The sequence below is a fragment of the Typopeltis vanoorti genome, chromosome 17, assembly GCF_054136105.1.
Source record: "Typopeltis vanoorti isolate ZY-2024b chromosome 17, IOZ_Tvanoo_1.0, whole genome shotgun sequence".
In the NCBI taxonomy this organism is placed as follows: domain Eukaryota; kingdom Metazoa; phylum Arthropoda; class Arachnida; order Uropygi; family Thelyphonidae; genus Typopeltis; species Typopeltis vanoorti.
In genome coordinates this window covers 51,591,855-51,607,056 of record NC_143565.1, presented here as the reverse complement: position 1 = coordinate 51,607,056, position 15,202 = coordinate 51,591,855, and the positions used below count along the sequence as shown (strand labels likewise).

Sequence of the window (15,202 nt, the reverse complement as noted above, 5' to 3'; positions counted from 1 at the left end):
ATTATATCAATCAATACATAACCTATGTTTGAGTTGTAGGTTACCAGTTGGAGCTGAAGATGGTACAGGAAGATCGCCTCATGTTAAATGAGGGAGAAGGATACACCTGGTATATTATCGCCATTGTTATTCATCACCTGGATCTCAATACGAAGTGGCATTAAATTTGATATTAAAATGAAAGATGTTAATCTCAGCTCTTTACTTTATGCAGATGATGTCATCATTCTAAATTCAGTACAAGTCTGCAGGATTCCCTGACTAAACTGCTAAATTAGCTGCTATAATAAATTTGGTATGAAATGCAGCAATAAAAAGACAAAGACAATGAAAATGGCAGAAACACTGAAAATATCAACTACATCATGAACGAGAACCTACAGAACAAATAAAACATTTCAGCTAATTAGGCACAATTTTTGGTGAAGATGGAAAATTAAATATGACAGCAGAATTAGAAAAGCTGTTATGGTAGGAGGTGAACCAAACAAGTGTATATGGAATAAGAGAAAAATTAGTCAAAACACTAAGCTATCAGTACACAAGAGTGTGTGTTCAAAAATGTTAACTTATGGATGTAAGAGCTATGTTAGAAATGATCAATCAAAAGGCATGAGACCACAGATATGAGAGTTCTGAGAAATATTAGGAGTATGAACTAACAGCAGAATTATATTAAAAGTGAAATATTAGGAAATAACTTGACATTATTAGCATCATTCAGGGGATGTGTATATAGAGCTAATCTCTGGTGGTATATAGTCATTTAAACAGAATGAGAGAGGAAAAATTAGCTAAGCAGATGTCTGATGTCTGCACGGTTAGCCGAGTGGCTATGCACTTCACAACCATATGCTTGGGAAAGGAGTGTCCTGGATTTGATGAGCTCAGGATCATTCTCAGACATAACCAAGTTAGCCAGTCTTGGGTGTGGACTGCAGGGTTTTTCTCCCCAAAGAAGAAGGTGCCTGATGTAAAGATAGCAGAAGAAAGACCAGAGAGTCTACCGAGATCTAGGTAGACTGATGCAGTTAAGTACCTTAGAAGACCAAAATATAAGATCTGACAATATTGGATTCCTGACAGATAGCAGACTAATTTGGAGAAAAATTGTTGAAAAGAAGTTAGTTTTGATGTAAACTTTTTGTGTAGTACTATCATAGTATCCTGTACATCCCCTGTGGGTTCATATAGGGAATTTTATGATGATAATTAAAATACTTATCTTAATGCATAATTCTCCATAAAGAATACTTTTAAGAAAATTAAAATACTATTTCTTTGTGGATAAAGGAAGACATAACCCATCTTCTACATATCTTATGAAATACTCTCATAACCAGATACTTATTATCATGCAAGAAAATCAGAGTTCAAAAGACATTGACTGATACATGTGAAGAATCCTATTGATCCCTGTCATTCAACAGTAGATGCAGTCTATCACTTTCTACCATATGTTCACAACACCTAAGTTTCAAAAACTGAAAGTTTGTTCTAATTTTAATTGTATGAAAAATTTATTCTAGCAAATTATGATATAGGGTTCATAAAATATTTCTTGTCATTCTGAAATTAGATGTTAAGATGTATACTACAAATTGTATTTAACTAGAATGGAACTCCTCCTCAACATGGTATGAGTATGTTTTAACCACATTAATAAGTATAAATTACTAAAAACAAGTTGGTAAGGAAAATAAATTTTATATATTAGGAGTATGAAGTTTTAGACATACCTGGATTTTTTGGAAATGAAGACAGAGTTATATTTGGTATGGTTGATGGAAGTTTTTCACTTGGCTATGCTACCAATTATATATTTGGTTTAATCCTTTATCCAAGTGTAAGCAACCAAAGTTTGCGCCTGAAGTATTTTCAGGACTGGGGCAACTCGTGGTATAAGTTCTGATCACTTGCCTTAGTATCCCATAATGCAAAGTTCTCCTTGCAGACATGTATAATGCTATGCATTAAGGGAAGGGTCACTATCCAGATGGTTTCGACCTTTATTGAGGTCTCGTCAGTGGGAGCCAGACCCAGAGGTGGTGATACTAAGCTGGAAGTAATGCAGAAGTCATATCACCATATACCATTTGCCAAAAGGTGTCAGCACTTTATTATTAACACCTTTTGGCAACTAGTATATAGTGATATGACTTCTGCATTACTTCACCACCTCTGGGTCTGGCTTCCACTGATGAGACCTCAATAAAGGTCGAAACCATCTGGATAGTGACCCTTCCCTTAATGCATAGCATTATACATGTCTGCAAGGAGATGTGCTTTGCATTATGTGATACTAAGGCAAGTGATCAGAACTTATACCACCTTTACCATGAGTTGCCCCAGTCCTAAAATTACTTCAGGTGCAAACATCATTTGCTTACACTTGGATAAAGGATTAAACCAAATATATATTTAGTATGGAATTTGATAATGATGTCAAAAACAGTATTAAATGTTTAATAACATGAAATGACAAGAGTGAAGATATAAATAAATAAAAATGATAAAAGACAACTTAAAAATTAAGAATTTAAAAAGAAAAAGGATAGAAAAAATTAAAAACCTGTAAGAATGCATGACAAGCCACTCTTGTCATTTCGTGTTATTAAACATTTAATACTGTTTTAATTCTTCTTCCTCCTCTTCTTTTCACTTTTACCCTCTCTCCAACAGCAGAGAAGGTGAAAACTTGCTATGAGCTTCTGAAACTTTGCTGTAAGCTTGTTATGAGGTTAGCAGAATAAGGAGTTAAAGGAAATTGGGCTGATTTGAGAGTAACAGGAAGCAATTTATTCTATTTAGCCATGAAGCCAAGATGATATAGGATATTTTGGTAGTAATAGTGTATTGGTCAGTTCTTATAACAATTGCATTCAAAGCAACATAACTGGCTATTATCCTGGAAATCAATAATGGAGTCTTCTCAATTTGATGGATATGTTTTTTTTGTCCCCCCCCCCCATGGTAACATTTTTGTTTATATTGTTTTGATTTTTTTTTTTTTTTTTTTTTTTTTTTTTTGGTTATAGGAAAAAAAAAGGGATATAGGAAAATCACAACATGGTAACATTAAATTACATGAGATTTTTAAAAACAGGTGGTGCATCCAATGTAAGAAATGTTGCAGCCAGATTGGCAGTTAAATTTATGTACATTGTGCCATAATAATATGGTGTGGATATGGTTCTATGTTTTAATAAGTTCTATAGTTCATTGTTAATGGTAAAAACAATTTTGTACTTTGAATAGTTAAAAATGTTAATTGCTTTGTAAATAAGCTTTAATGTATACATCTTGATCCTAGCTTTTATTAAATACACATGCTTTTTATTTTGAATACTTCTTGACAACAGTGATAGCAGTAATTTCTTTGGCAACTACCGAAGAAATTAGTATTATCTTAATTAGAAGTTTCCAGTCTGATTGATCATTTTGTTATGAATGAACTTCAACTTTCTAATTATCAATCCTTCTTCCAACCGTTAATTGAATCTACTCCCTTCATTCTTCGACATATATATTTTATGGGATATATAAGAACTTATTGCTCCTGATTACTGATATTCTCCAATAGAAAAATGAAACAGTAAGCTGAATACTAATAAATATTAGTGCACTGTTGCAAAAGAGTATTTTAATTTTACCTTTGAGTAATATCATCTCTATAAAAGACAAGATTTCAATATGTTAATCGCTGATCTTACAAATAACACACACACACACACACACACACACACACACACACACACACACACACAAATGGTAATCTACTGTTTATCTGACCTTCAAAACAATGACCCTTCAATTATCTGACTCTTGCATGACAAACAATGATGTCTGGTCAGCACCATGTAATTGATCTTCAATTATCAGAATGATAAATCGCCTTCCTGATATAGTCGATTACTGTGTATGTACAATTAATGGTGAAGTTATTTTAATAAAATCAGTCACTACTTTAGAAGATAATCGTAACCTAAGTGAAGTGATACCTTTGTAGACCAAATGAATGAATGAATTATGTGTTACTCACCATGGACATTAAGCCTACTGCCAGTAAGTTCACTTTCCTTCCAAAATGAATTACTTTAAAAATTATGAAATGAACTACATGAGTTAAAACTGTTCTAAACTTATGAAATTACAAAATAGTTAATTTACTAATTAAGTTAATTTGCACACAAATTATCTGCTTCTTTTTTACAACTGAAATAGTTCTCTTGGAGAGAAAATTCATAATATGATAACTAGTTGCAATATGACTATAATTCAACAGCAGGCATAACAGAAAAAAAAAACCTAAAATGTTATTTTATGTGATTTAATTTTAAAAAATTTCATTTCAATACCTGATGATAATCCACAGCTTCAGCCAACCTTTGACTTCGAAGGGCTTGTAGTTCCTTCAAATGATCCCACATGCTATCCACTTCATTAATTCTATGTCTGATGCGGTCTGCACCAAAATGTTGAGCAGATATAAGATCTTGTCCAATCTGCATTACATCCTGCAACTGCTGCTCATGACTTGCAATTTCATCTTCCATGGCCTAGAAATTAGAAGCCCATATTAGCAACAAATTCAGAAACATAATAAATTTTTTTTTTTTCTGAACTATAATATCTTTGTTGTCAAAAAGAAGTATTATGGTTGTGTAGAAGTGGATATTAAGATAACAGTCCCCCAAATTTTTGGCAAATTAATGCAACCATACTTGTTCAAGGTTAGCAGAATATGCTTCATAACCATTAATGCTTTTAAGGCACAGTTTTCCTGTTTTCTCACTAAAAAGAACTTATTTATTTACCACAAGACCAGATCTCTCATCTTGGAGTGATTCTCACTCCTACTTTTTCATAGCATAATTACATCACTTGCACAGCATCTTCAGCTCAAGTAAACTTGGCATACTTTTCACTCAAGACATCGCTTCTCTCAAGCCTTTCTTACTCTATACAAGTCTCAAATCTGCCAAACCTTGGAATACTGCTCTCGTATTTGGGGTGGTGAAGGTAAAACTAAAAATTCTTGATGCAGTCCTGAAGAGAGCAATTCAACAGATTGAAGACCTCTCTCTCATAGACTCTATTCAGTTGCTGTCTCAAAGACAATCAGTTTCTGCATTGTCTCTCTCGTCTACAGATATTTCCAGTCACTTTTCAACAGAACTGGTATCTATTATGCCCACCCCACCACCCCATTTCTGCTAAATCTACAGGAACACGAGCAACAGTTACCCAACATCCTTTTACACTCGAACTGCAAACTCAATGAGACTGTTACTCCCAGTCATCTTTCATTCCATCCACCTCGGTTCTGTAAAACATCCTTCCCCAGAAAGTATTTCCCAATGACTACAGCTACAGATCTACAAGAAGAATGTCAACAGATTATACCTGGCTCTTGACCACAACGCACTTAGCATTTATTTGCTACAGGTCGTGTGACTTCTCGTGTGTAGGAGTGGAAAAAAGTTGGGTGATTACTTGGATGATGAAAAACACATCAACAAGCAAAGATAGCAAGATTATTATCTTGCTATTCTCTCTTCTACAGATATTTCCACAGTCACTTTTCAACAGAACTGGTATCTATTATGCCCACCCCATTTCTGCAAACTAAGAGATCGAGCAACAGTTACTCAACATCCTTTTACACTCAAACTGCAAACTAAGAGATCAAAGCTATGATTTGACTGCACTTTGACTACTGTGCACAGATTTGTTCATTTGGCTTTCTTGGGGATCAAGAGGTGGAGGAGGGGATGCAGAGATGTATAACCAAGTTGGTGACAAGTCTATGCAATGCTCCCTATGAGTATAGAGAGCATTCTGCCCAGACATCTTTCATTTAGAAGCTGGGCAGGTTGCAAAGTTTAGTTGATGGGCAGAAAAGGGAGGACATGATGCAACTTATAAGATACTAAAGGAGGTTCTATAAGATTGACACAAAACAAATTTTTCAGTATACATGAGAGAGAGAGTACTAGCTGTCACCGCTGAAAATTGTGTAAGAGTATGGTAAGTGTGAGTGAACTAGATATTTTGGTTGGAGAGCAGCAATGGATTGTCAGAAATGGTTGTAAATGCTCTGACAGTTGATAAGACCCACACTAACCTTTACTGTGTGTATAAAGATTAGTGTGGATCTCTTAAAATAAATCTGCTGACTCCATGGAGATACCCATATAATAATACTAACTGTAAAATAATGAATCCATTTTGTATGCTGTTACATGCTGGTTTATCCTGAATTCACTACCCCAATTTTTTTAAAGTTTACTATATTAGTTAACAAGATTTCAGTGCTTTTATCTGTGTCTTAAATATAAATTACGATTTAAACTTTTATCAATTTAGAAGTCCAAAAACAAAACTGGTAGTGTTCCTGAATTAATATTTTTTTTTTTCCACTTTTTTTTAAAATATGAATATACTAAATATGAAATATACTAGAAATATGTAATATACAGGGTGGTCCAAAATAAACCTACCAAATTTAATGCTATATTATTATGACTTTAGCTCCTCCAAAGTCTTTAGATTGTTCTGATACATTCTTTTATGAAACGCAAAGAGCCTGATGGCTATAATGAGTCGGTCAAGTTTTTTTCTAATTATATCAGCTAATTGCAGAGAAAATTGGATTTAAACACACACACACACACACACACACACACACACACACACACACACACACACACACACAGGGTGGCTCAAAATGTACCTACCAAGTTTAAATCCAATTTTTTTTGGCCAGTTCTGGAGTTATTGGAGTTATATATTTGCCTGATCCGAGGACTGACGAAGGAAACTATAGTTAGTAATCCTGGAGCTCAAGAAACTAACTGTAGAATACTACATCAGATAACAATACAAGTTAAGAGTTTGGGATCAAAAGATGGTGGCACTTGTCTACCTTAATTTTGAAGTGAAGTCTCAAAATCCATGATGGCCATAAACTCAATCTTCCTGATAGTTCAGGACACAATTGCATAAAACTAGCTAAACAAAACACCATGGAAAGACTTTGGTGAGAATATAGAAAATAAATATCAGGACGATGACAAAATATTCTGAAGGCTATTTAAAAAAAGCTTACAAATGGAAGAAAAAGTACTGGAAAAGGAATTAGAGATGACAAAAGTGACATGAAAACTGACAATAAAAATATTTCACTTGTCTGAAATAAATACTTAGAAAGATTGCTAAATGAAATGAGCAGTGACAGCATAGTAGTAGAAAACACTCAACAGGAATGCAATCAGAAATACATATTGATACCTGAAGTAGAAAAAGCCATCAAAAACCTGCAAAGTGGAAAGTCATCTAGAGTAGATGATATCTGAACCAGGAATGCTCAAATATAGATGCATAAAAGTTTGACATTGACTACACTTCATAATTCAGATAGCCTGGTCAGAGGTTCAAATTCCAGATGATGGGAGTAAAACTCTCATTGAATGCATCTATAAAAAGGGAAATAAAACTGAATGTGAGAATTACAGAGATATTTCTTACAGAGATAAGTCTTACCTGGAACACCCTACTGGATGTTTCAGGTGAGATTTATGTAAATATACTTGAAAAATAGCTAAGAAAAATTGTGGAAGGAAAGTTTGGAGAAGAACAGGCTAGATTTAGGCCAAAATAGTAGATGACAGAATCAAATTTCACTTTAAGACAGATAATTGAGAAATCATGAAAATATAACAAGGCCCTATATTTAAGTTTTGCAGATTTGAAAAGGCATATGATAAGGTGCCAAAAGAAATGTTCGAAATGCTAACGTTATATGGAGTAAATAGGACATTATACTAAGCAATACTTAGTCTATATTTGAGTTGTTAGTCAGCAGTTAGAATTGAAGTACAAGATAGTTTGATGTTAACCCAGGTGTACTACAAGAGGGCACATTATCTCCACTGTTATTCATTATCAATATGGATCACATTAAGAAGAAAAGTGGCATTAACCCAACTCTGCCTGAAGGTGGTTACTATGAGTAGTGATCACTGCAGCCAGTCCCAAGCCTGGATGAAGGAGGAGGATTGTGCATTGGGTTGGCAACCCAATCACATAAAAAATTTGTTGCTACGAAACTGATACAAACGAAACCTCTGAAAAGTACTCAATGGCAACCAACCTGGAATGGAAAAAAGCATATGATTGGATTACGAAATAGACAGAAAAATAAGAATAAAATAAGGAGAAGAGATATCAAAATGGCAACATCGAATGTAAGGACAATGAAACAAATAGGAAAGATGAATGAAGTTGCTAATGAAATGCTGAAATAAAATAGACCTCATTGCACTACAAGAAATGCGATGGCAAGGACAGGGGAGAATTGATTAACAGCATTATAGTGTTATTTATAGTGGTCCCAATGAACGAACTAGTCAGCTCTTTCCTTATTTCCTTGCTTTCATAGTAAGCAAGGAAAAGTATGTTAGAATACAAAGCCATTAGTGACCAAATATGCAAAATAAGATTAAAAGGGAAATTTAGAAACATTACTGTCATTTCAGCTCATGCACCAACTGAGGAGAAAGAAGAAATTGATAAAGATCGATTTTATGAGCAACTTGAAGAAGTTTGTTGCAAGACACAAAGGTATGATATTCTATTAATCATAGAAGACTTTAACGCTAAGATTGGGAGAGATGAAAATCAAACGCAAGTGGCAGGAATATTTACATTACATGACAAAAACAATGAAAATGGTGATTTACTGATGCAATTTGCAATCAGAAACAAATTATTCATAAGAAGCACATTGTTTGCACATAAAACAATTCACCTGGGAACTTGGAGGATACCAGGCATGAACGAAGTAAACCAGATTGATCATGTTTAGTCTCAAGATATCAATTTCTCCTCTGTCATTTATGTCAGGAGCTGTAGAGGTCCTAATTGTGACAGCGATCATTACCTCGTGAAAATGATTATAAGAGAAAGATTATCAAATATGATAAAGATGACAAAAAAGAAGGCTGGGTTATGGGACATCGATAAACTTAGTAATGATGTAAAGGAAGCTAAGAAATACCAAGATAACTTGAAAACTAAATTAAATAAAACTGAAAATAACATAGCTGATAGATTCAATAGTATTGATGGAAAATGGAATAGAGTAGAAAATATGATTAAAGAAGCAGCTGCTGAAATGAAAGGTGAAAAGAAAAGAACTCATAATGAAAAATGGTTTGATGAAGAATGTGATGCAGCTATAAAAGAGAAGAACAGAGCCAGAGCACAAATGACAGCTAAACACTAAAAGTAATTGGGAGAGATAAACGAACTTAGAAGAAAAGCAAATAATATACTAAAAAAAAAAAAAAGATAATGTTCATTCCATAATCATTTTCTTTTTTTTTAGTATATTATTTGCTTTTCTTCTAAGTTAAAAGAAATAGAACAACTTAATTACTAATTATATGAAGAGCCAAAGGCTTCAATATTCAAGGATTCTATATTCGGCATGAATGAGTTTCTTATTCGGCTATGAAACAATATGAGATGTAATATCCCTTAACTTAAATAATTAGAACAACTTAATACTCAAAATGAAAGTAGAAAATTTTATGCTGCCGTCCAAAAAATGAAAAAAGGATTTCAACCAAGAATTAGTGGATGTAAAGATAAGAAAGAAACTTTATTAGGAGAGGAAAATAAAATAGTAGAGATAGAGATGGGCAGAATATTTTAAGGATTTATTAAATAGAGAAGAAAATGGGGAAAATATTCAATTAGAAACAAGAAAGCACATTGATGTAGAAGAGAATACCCTTATAAAACCACCGAACTAGTGAAACTGAAGCTAAAATACAAAAATTGAGAAATAATAAAGCACCAGGAGAAGATAATATAGTTGCAGAATTACTGAAACATGGATGGGATACAATATGTTTTGTACTACAGGATATATTTTCACACAATCTGGTCCAAGGAAGAAATGCCAGACAGTTGGAATGTTGGCATAATCTGTCCTATTTATAAAAAAAGGAGATCAATTTGACTGTAGTAACTACAAGGGTATTACGTTACTTAATGTAGTATATAAAATTCTTATATCCATAATAAATGACAGGCTTAAAGAAATTACAGAAAAGAAAATAGGAGAATATTAGTGTGGATTTAGATCAAACAGAAGTACCTTTGAGCATGCAATAGACCTACATATGTTATTTATAGACTTCAACAAGCATTTGACAGTCTAAACAGAGATAGTCTGCAAAACGCTATGAAAGAATTGGAGATACTACCAAAATTAATTAGATTAGTAATGATGACCATGAAGACCCCTTCGAATTTAATAAAGGCGTAAAACAAGGAGATGCGCTATCAACAACATTATTTATTATAGTGAATAATATATGCACGTAAACACAAGAAAGATATTTAATTAACCAAATATTTCAGTCTGGAAATAGCAGACCATCTTCAGTGGCACTACAGAAACAGTTTTAAAAAAAAAATATATATATATATACAAGGTGGAATAATAAAACAATAGATCATTTAAAAATAGAACAAGCCGTGTGATGTTATATCACTAAGTATTAAAGGGAATATTTTTAAGCAGAGACATGATTGAAATAAAGATATTAATTAATAATATTAAATAACATAAAATTAATATGAATTAATGAGTAATCCTGATTAGACTTTCCCAGATATTTGATATAGATATACAGTCATTCCGATTCAGTTAGGACAATGGAATAAGGCCTCTACACTTTCTTTGAATAAACGTTCAAATTTATAACAGGATCTATGTAAGAAGCGACTTTTTGACCAAAGGATGCTTTATTATAGTTTCGATCACGTGCTGAGCCAATCAAGATTTTTCAAGTTTGTTGTGATGAATGGAGGATTGATGTTCTTGGATTCTTTTTTTCAAGAGAACATCCAGTTTGTCCAAAATAGGAGAGATCACAGTTGCAGGGATTTGATAAACTCCAGGAAGAGATATAGTTGAGCGTTTGTCTTTAGGAGAAGGAAAATAGGAAGATAATTTGTTAATAGGTGAATACGTAGCTGTTAACTCATATTTCTTCAGAATTCTTGTGATAGGCTCTGAAATCCTGGAAATGTAAGGAATTGGAACTCGACGTAGTGAATCTTCGTTGTTTTGTGATGGATTATAAGAATCGAGAAGATGTCATGTACTCTTTTTGGAAAAACCATCGAGTTTCATGTGTTGTTGGATAGTAGAAAGCTCTTTCTGTAGAAAATTAGAAGTAGAACAATTAGTTTTGGCTCTTCTGATTAGACATTTTATGATTCCTGTTTTTTTGACAAGGATGATGGGCTGATTCTTTAAGAATATAAAGACCTGTGAACGTTGGTTTTCGGTAAACTGTAGTTATAAGAGTATTTGAAGGTGACCGAATGAGGAAAACATCTAAAAAAGATAACTGGTTTTCGGTAAACTGTAGTTGTAAGAGTATTTGAAGGTGTCCGAATGAGGAAAACATCTAAAAAAGATAACTGGTTGTTTTCTTCCATTTTCATAGTAAACTTTATATGATGATGTAAGGAATTGATATTGTTTAAAAAAGAAGGTGTGCTCGAAGGGGTGCTTAAGGGTCAAAGCTGTATAACTGAGAGGAGACCTCCACATAGCCTTTAAAGGAATGCAGAGAACCGACCAGGGTTTCTCACCTAATGTCCAATCCTCACCTTCTCGTAGTGCACCCTGTTGGGTATCTACTTTGATACTGAACGAACGAGGATGGGCTGGCAATTTGGGATTTAGCCGACCAAATTGTATTCTTATTGGTTAAACCAAAATAAAAAATGATGGTACAACATGACAAAATTTCATGTCAGCTGGGGCGTCGCCCGGTTAAACAAGGCCCCCGTTGTTTTCGCCAGGGAACCAGGGCGAACAGCGAAAAGTCAGCTACTGGAACAAATCTGAAAACAAACCCCAACTCAACATCACCAGAGATAAAGATCGGTACTATCAATGTAAGAAGCCTGAATGGCAAAGAAATGGAGCTAGCTGAGGAATTAGATAAGTACCAGATCGACATAATAGGGGTGACTGAAACAAAAAAGATCAAAACTGGTGAGATCTTTCTGAGCAATAAATACAAAATGTTATATTCAGGAAATTACAATCAAGGAAAAGAAGGAGTAGCCATAGTATTCAACACAAAATACGAGGCTAATCTTCTTGAATGGCAGTCAGTCTCAAGTAGAGTAATGTGGGCAAATATGAGAATGGGGAACTGGACAATGAGACTTATTTGTGCCTATGGTCCCACAGAAGGTTCTACTAAGGTAGAAGTGGAGGAATTTTTTGAGGCTTTAGAAAAAGCAACTGACACAATGAAAAAGGAAAAGTTGGTCCTTGTTGGGAATCTAAATAGTAGAGTAGGAAATGATTGTGAGACATACAAAAATATTTTGGGAAAATTTGGAGAAAAGAGCAAAGCTAATAATAATGGCAAATATCTGTTGGATTTCTGCTCAGGACATGGACTGGTTATTACTAACACCATGTTCCAACATAAAAATGTGCACAAATTCACATGGAGAGAAGAGGCTAGGAATAAGAAAAGTCTCATTGACTATGTTATTGTTGATAGTGATGTTTTCTCCCTGGTGCAGGACACCAGAGTGTACAGAGGATTTGAAATTGGAAATGATCACTATTTAGTCTTGAGCAGGATAAAATTGAATTTCATATTGAAAAGAATAACATGTAAGAAAGTTTTAAAGCGAATAAAAGTTGAGCAGCTCTCAGATGTGAACTGTAGACTAAAATACAGAAATATTATTGAAAAGAAAATGAAAGAGTTTGAGAACATGAATCAAACCTTGGAGATTCAGTGGCAAACTCTGAAGAAAACATTGATTGATTCTGCCAGAGAGGCATGTGGTGAGGTTGTGTGCAAGGATAAAAAAATCAGAACTTCCTGGTGGACACAGGAAGTTAAAGAGGCAGTGAAGGAAAAGAAGAAAGCATATCAAAAGTTCCTGGCAAATAAGTCAGCTTTTACTCTTACAGAATACAGAGACAAATGTAAGAAAGCTAAACAGTGTGTAAAATTAGCTAAACAAAAGTCATGGGAGAACTTTGGCAAGAATATAGAAAATAAATATCAAGAAGGTGGCAAAATATTCTGGAGGTTGTTGAAGAAGCTTAGGAATGGAGGAAAGAGTGCTGTAAAAGGAATTAGAGATGATAAAGGCGAAATGAAAACAGGAGAAAAAGATATCCTTGAAGTATGGAGTAATTACTTTGAAAAACTGCTAAATGAAACAAGCAGTGATTGACATCACAGTGATAAAAAACACTGACCAGGCATGCAGTCAGGAATACATATCCATACTTGAAGTAGAAAAAGCCATCAAAGGCTTGAAATGTGGAAAGGCAGCAGGAGTAGATGATATTCGACCAGAAATGCTGAAGTATGGTGGTATAAGAGTCTTACAGTGGCTGCACTGCATAGTTCAGAAAGCCTGGACAGAGGGACAAATTCCCGATGATTGGAGTAGAGCTCTCATAGTACCCATATATATAAAGGGAAATAAAACTGAATGTGCGAATTACAGAGGTATTTCCCTACTGAGAGTTCCTGGTAAGATATATGCAAGTATGCTTGAGAAACGGTTGAGAAGAATTGTAGAAGAAAAGCTTGGTGAAGAACAAACAGATTTCCGGCAAAATAGAGCCTGTCAGGATCAGATCTTCACTTTATGACAAATGGTGGAGAAATCATGGGAATATAACAAAGATCTCTATTTGAGTTTTGTAGATCTGGAAAAAGCATATGATAAGGTGCCAAGAGAGAAGCTATTCAATGCGCTACAGTTATATGGTGTCAATTGGGCATTATATCAAGCAATACTTAGTCTTTATTTGAGTTGTGAGTCAGCAGTTAGAATTGAAGGAAGTACAGGAAGATGGTTTAATGTTAAATCTGGTGTGAGACAAGGATGTACATTATCCCCTCTGTTATTCATTATCTATATGGATCACATTATGAAGGAATGTGGTATTAAACCTGATATCAAAATTGGAGATGTTAATGTCAGCTTTTTGCTTTATGCGGATGATGTTATACTTCTAAATAAATCCGCTACAAGTCTGCAAGATTCTCTGACTAAATTGAATAACTGTTGTAATAGATATGGTATGAAGGTCAGCAATAAAAAGACAAAGACAATGAAAATAGGCAGAATCATTGAAAATGTCAACTGTGTTGTGAATGGAAAACCTGTGGAACAAGTAAATCATTTCAGCTACTTAGGCAGAAATTTTAGTGAAGATGGTAAATTAAATATGGTAATAGACAACAGAATCAACAAAGCTGGTATGGTAGGAAGTCAATTGAATAAATTCATATGGAATAAGAGAGAAATTAGTCTTCACACTAAATTTGCTGTATACAAGCCAGTGTTCAAACCAGTTTTAACTTATGGATCTGATAGCTGGGTCAGAAGTAAAACACTTGACCAAAGACTAGAGATCACAGATATGAGAATCCTGAGAAAGATTATAGGCGTGAACAGATGACATCAATGGCAATATCATATTAAAAACGAGGATATTAGGAAAGAACTTGACATTGTCAGCATCCAGGAATGCATTAGCAGAGCTAATCTCAGGTGGTCACTTAAATAGAATGGGAGAGGAAAGATTAGCAAAACAAGTGTTCTCTGCCAGGTTGGCAGGAAAACGACCCAGAGGAAGACCAAGATATAGGTGGATTGATACGGTACAAAGTGCCCTAGACGATAGAAATATAAGATCTGATAATGTTGGAGTCTTGACAAGTAACAGACTGATTTGGAGGAAAATTGCAGATAGGAAGTTAGTAATGATGTAATTTTTTCATGTAGTACTGTCATATCCTGTACACCCCTTGAGGGTACATGGCAGGAATTTGATGATGATGATGATGATGAAAAAAGAAGGTAAGGAGTCTTTGTTGTGCCGCCATACAGTAAAGATGTCATCTATATATCTTACCCAAAAGGATGGTTGAGGGAAAATAGATGAGAAGATGACTTTTTCTAGATGTTCTAAATAAAAGTTGGCTAAAGCAGGAGAGAGAGGACTTCCCATAGCCATTCCTTCTACTTGGCTGTAAAATTTGTTTTGACATATTAAATATCCAGAGTGTATTATGAAATCTAATAGTTTTATAATGTCTTCCGGAAAGATGTCAGC

General features: G+C 34.2%; 1 protein-coding gene across 4 annotated transcripts in view; it reads right to left on the bottom strand.

The window, feature by feature from the left end:
- LOC150097387 (spectrin beta chain-like) overlaps positions 1-15,202 on the bottom strand; it is a 795,721-nt gene that overhangs the window by 523,456 nt on the left and 257,063 nt on the right. For all 4 annotated transcript variants that reach the window (XM_090407783.1, XM_090407784.1, XM_090407785.1 and 1 more), the window contains exon 14: positions 4,359-4,559. In XM_090407783.1, coding sequence (XP_090263909.1) covers positions 4,359-4,559 — 201 coding nt within the window. The remainder of the gene's footprint in view (positions 1-4,358; positions 4,560-15,202) is intronic.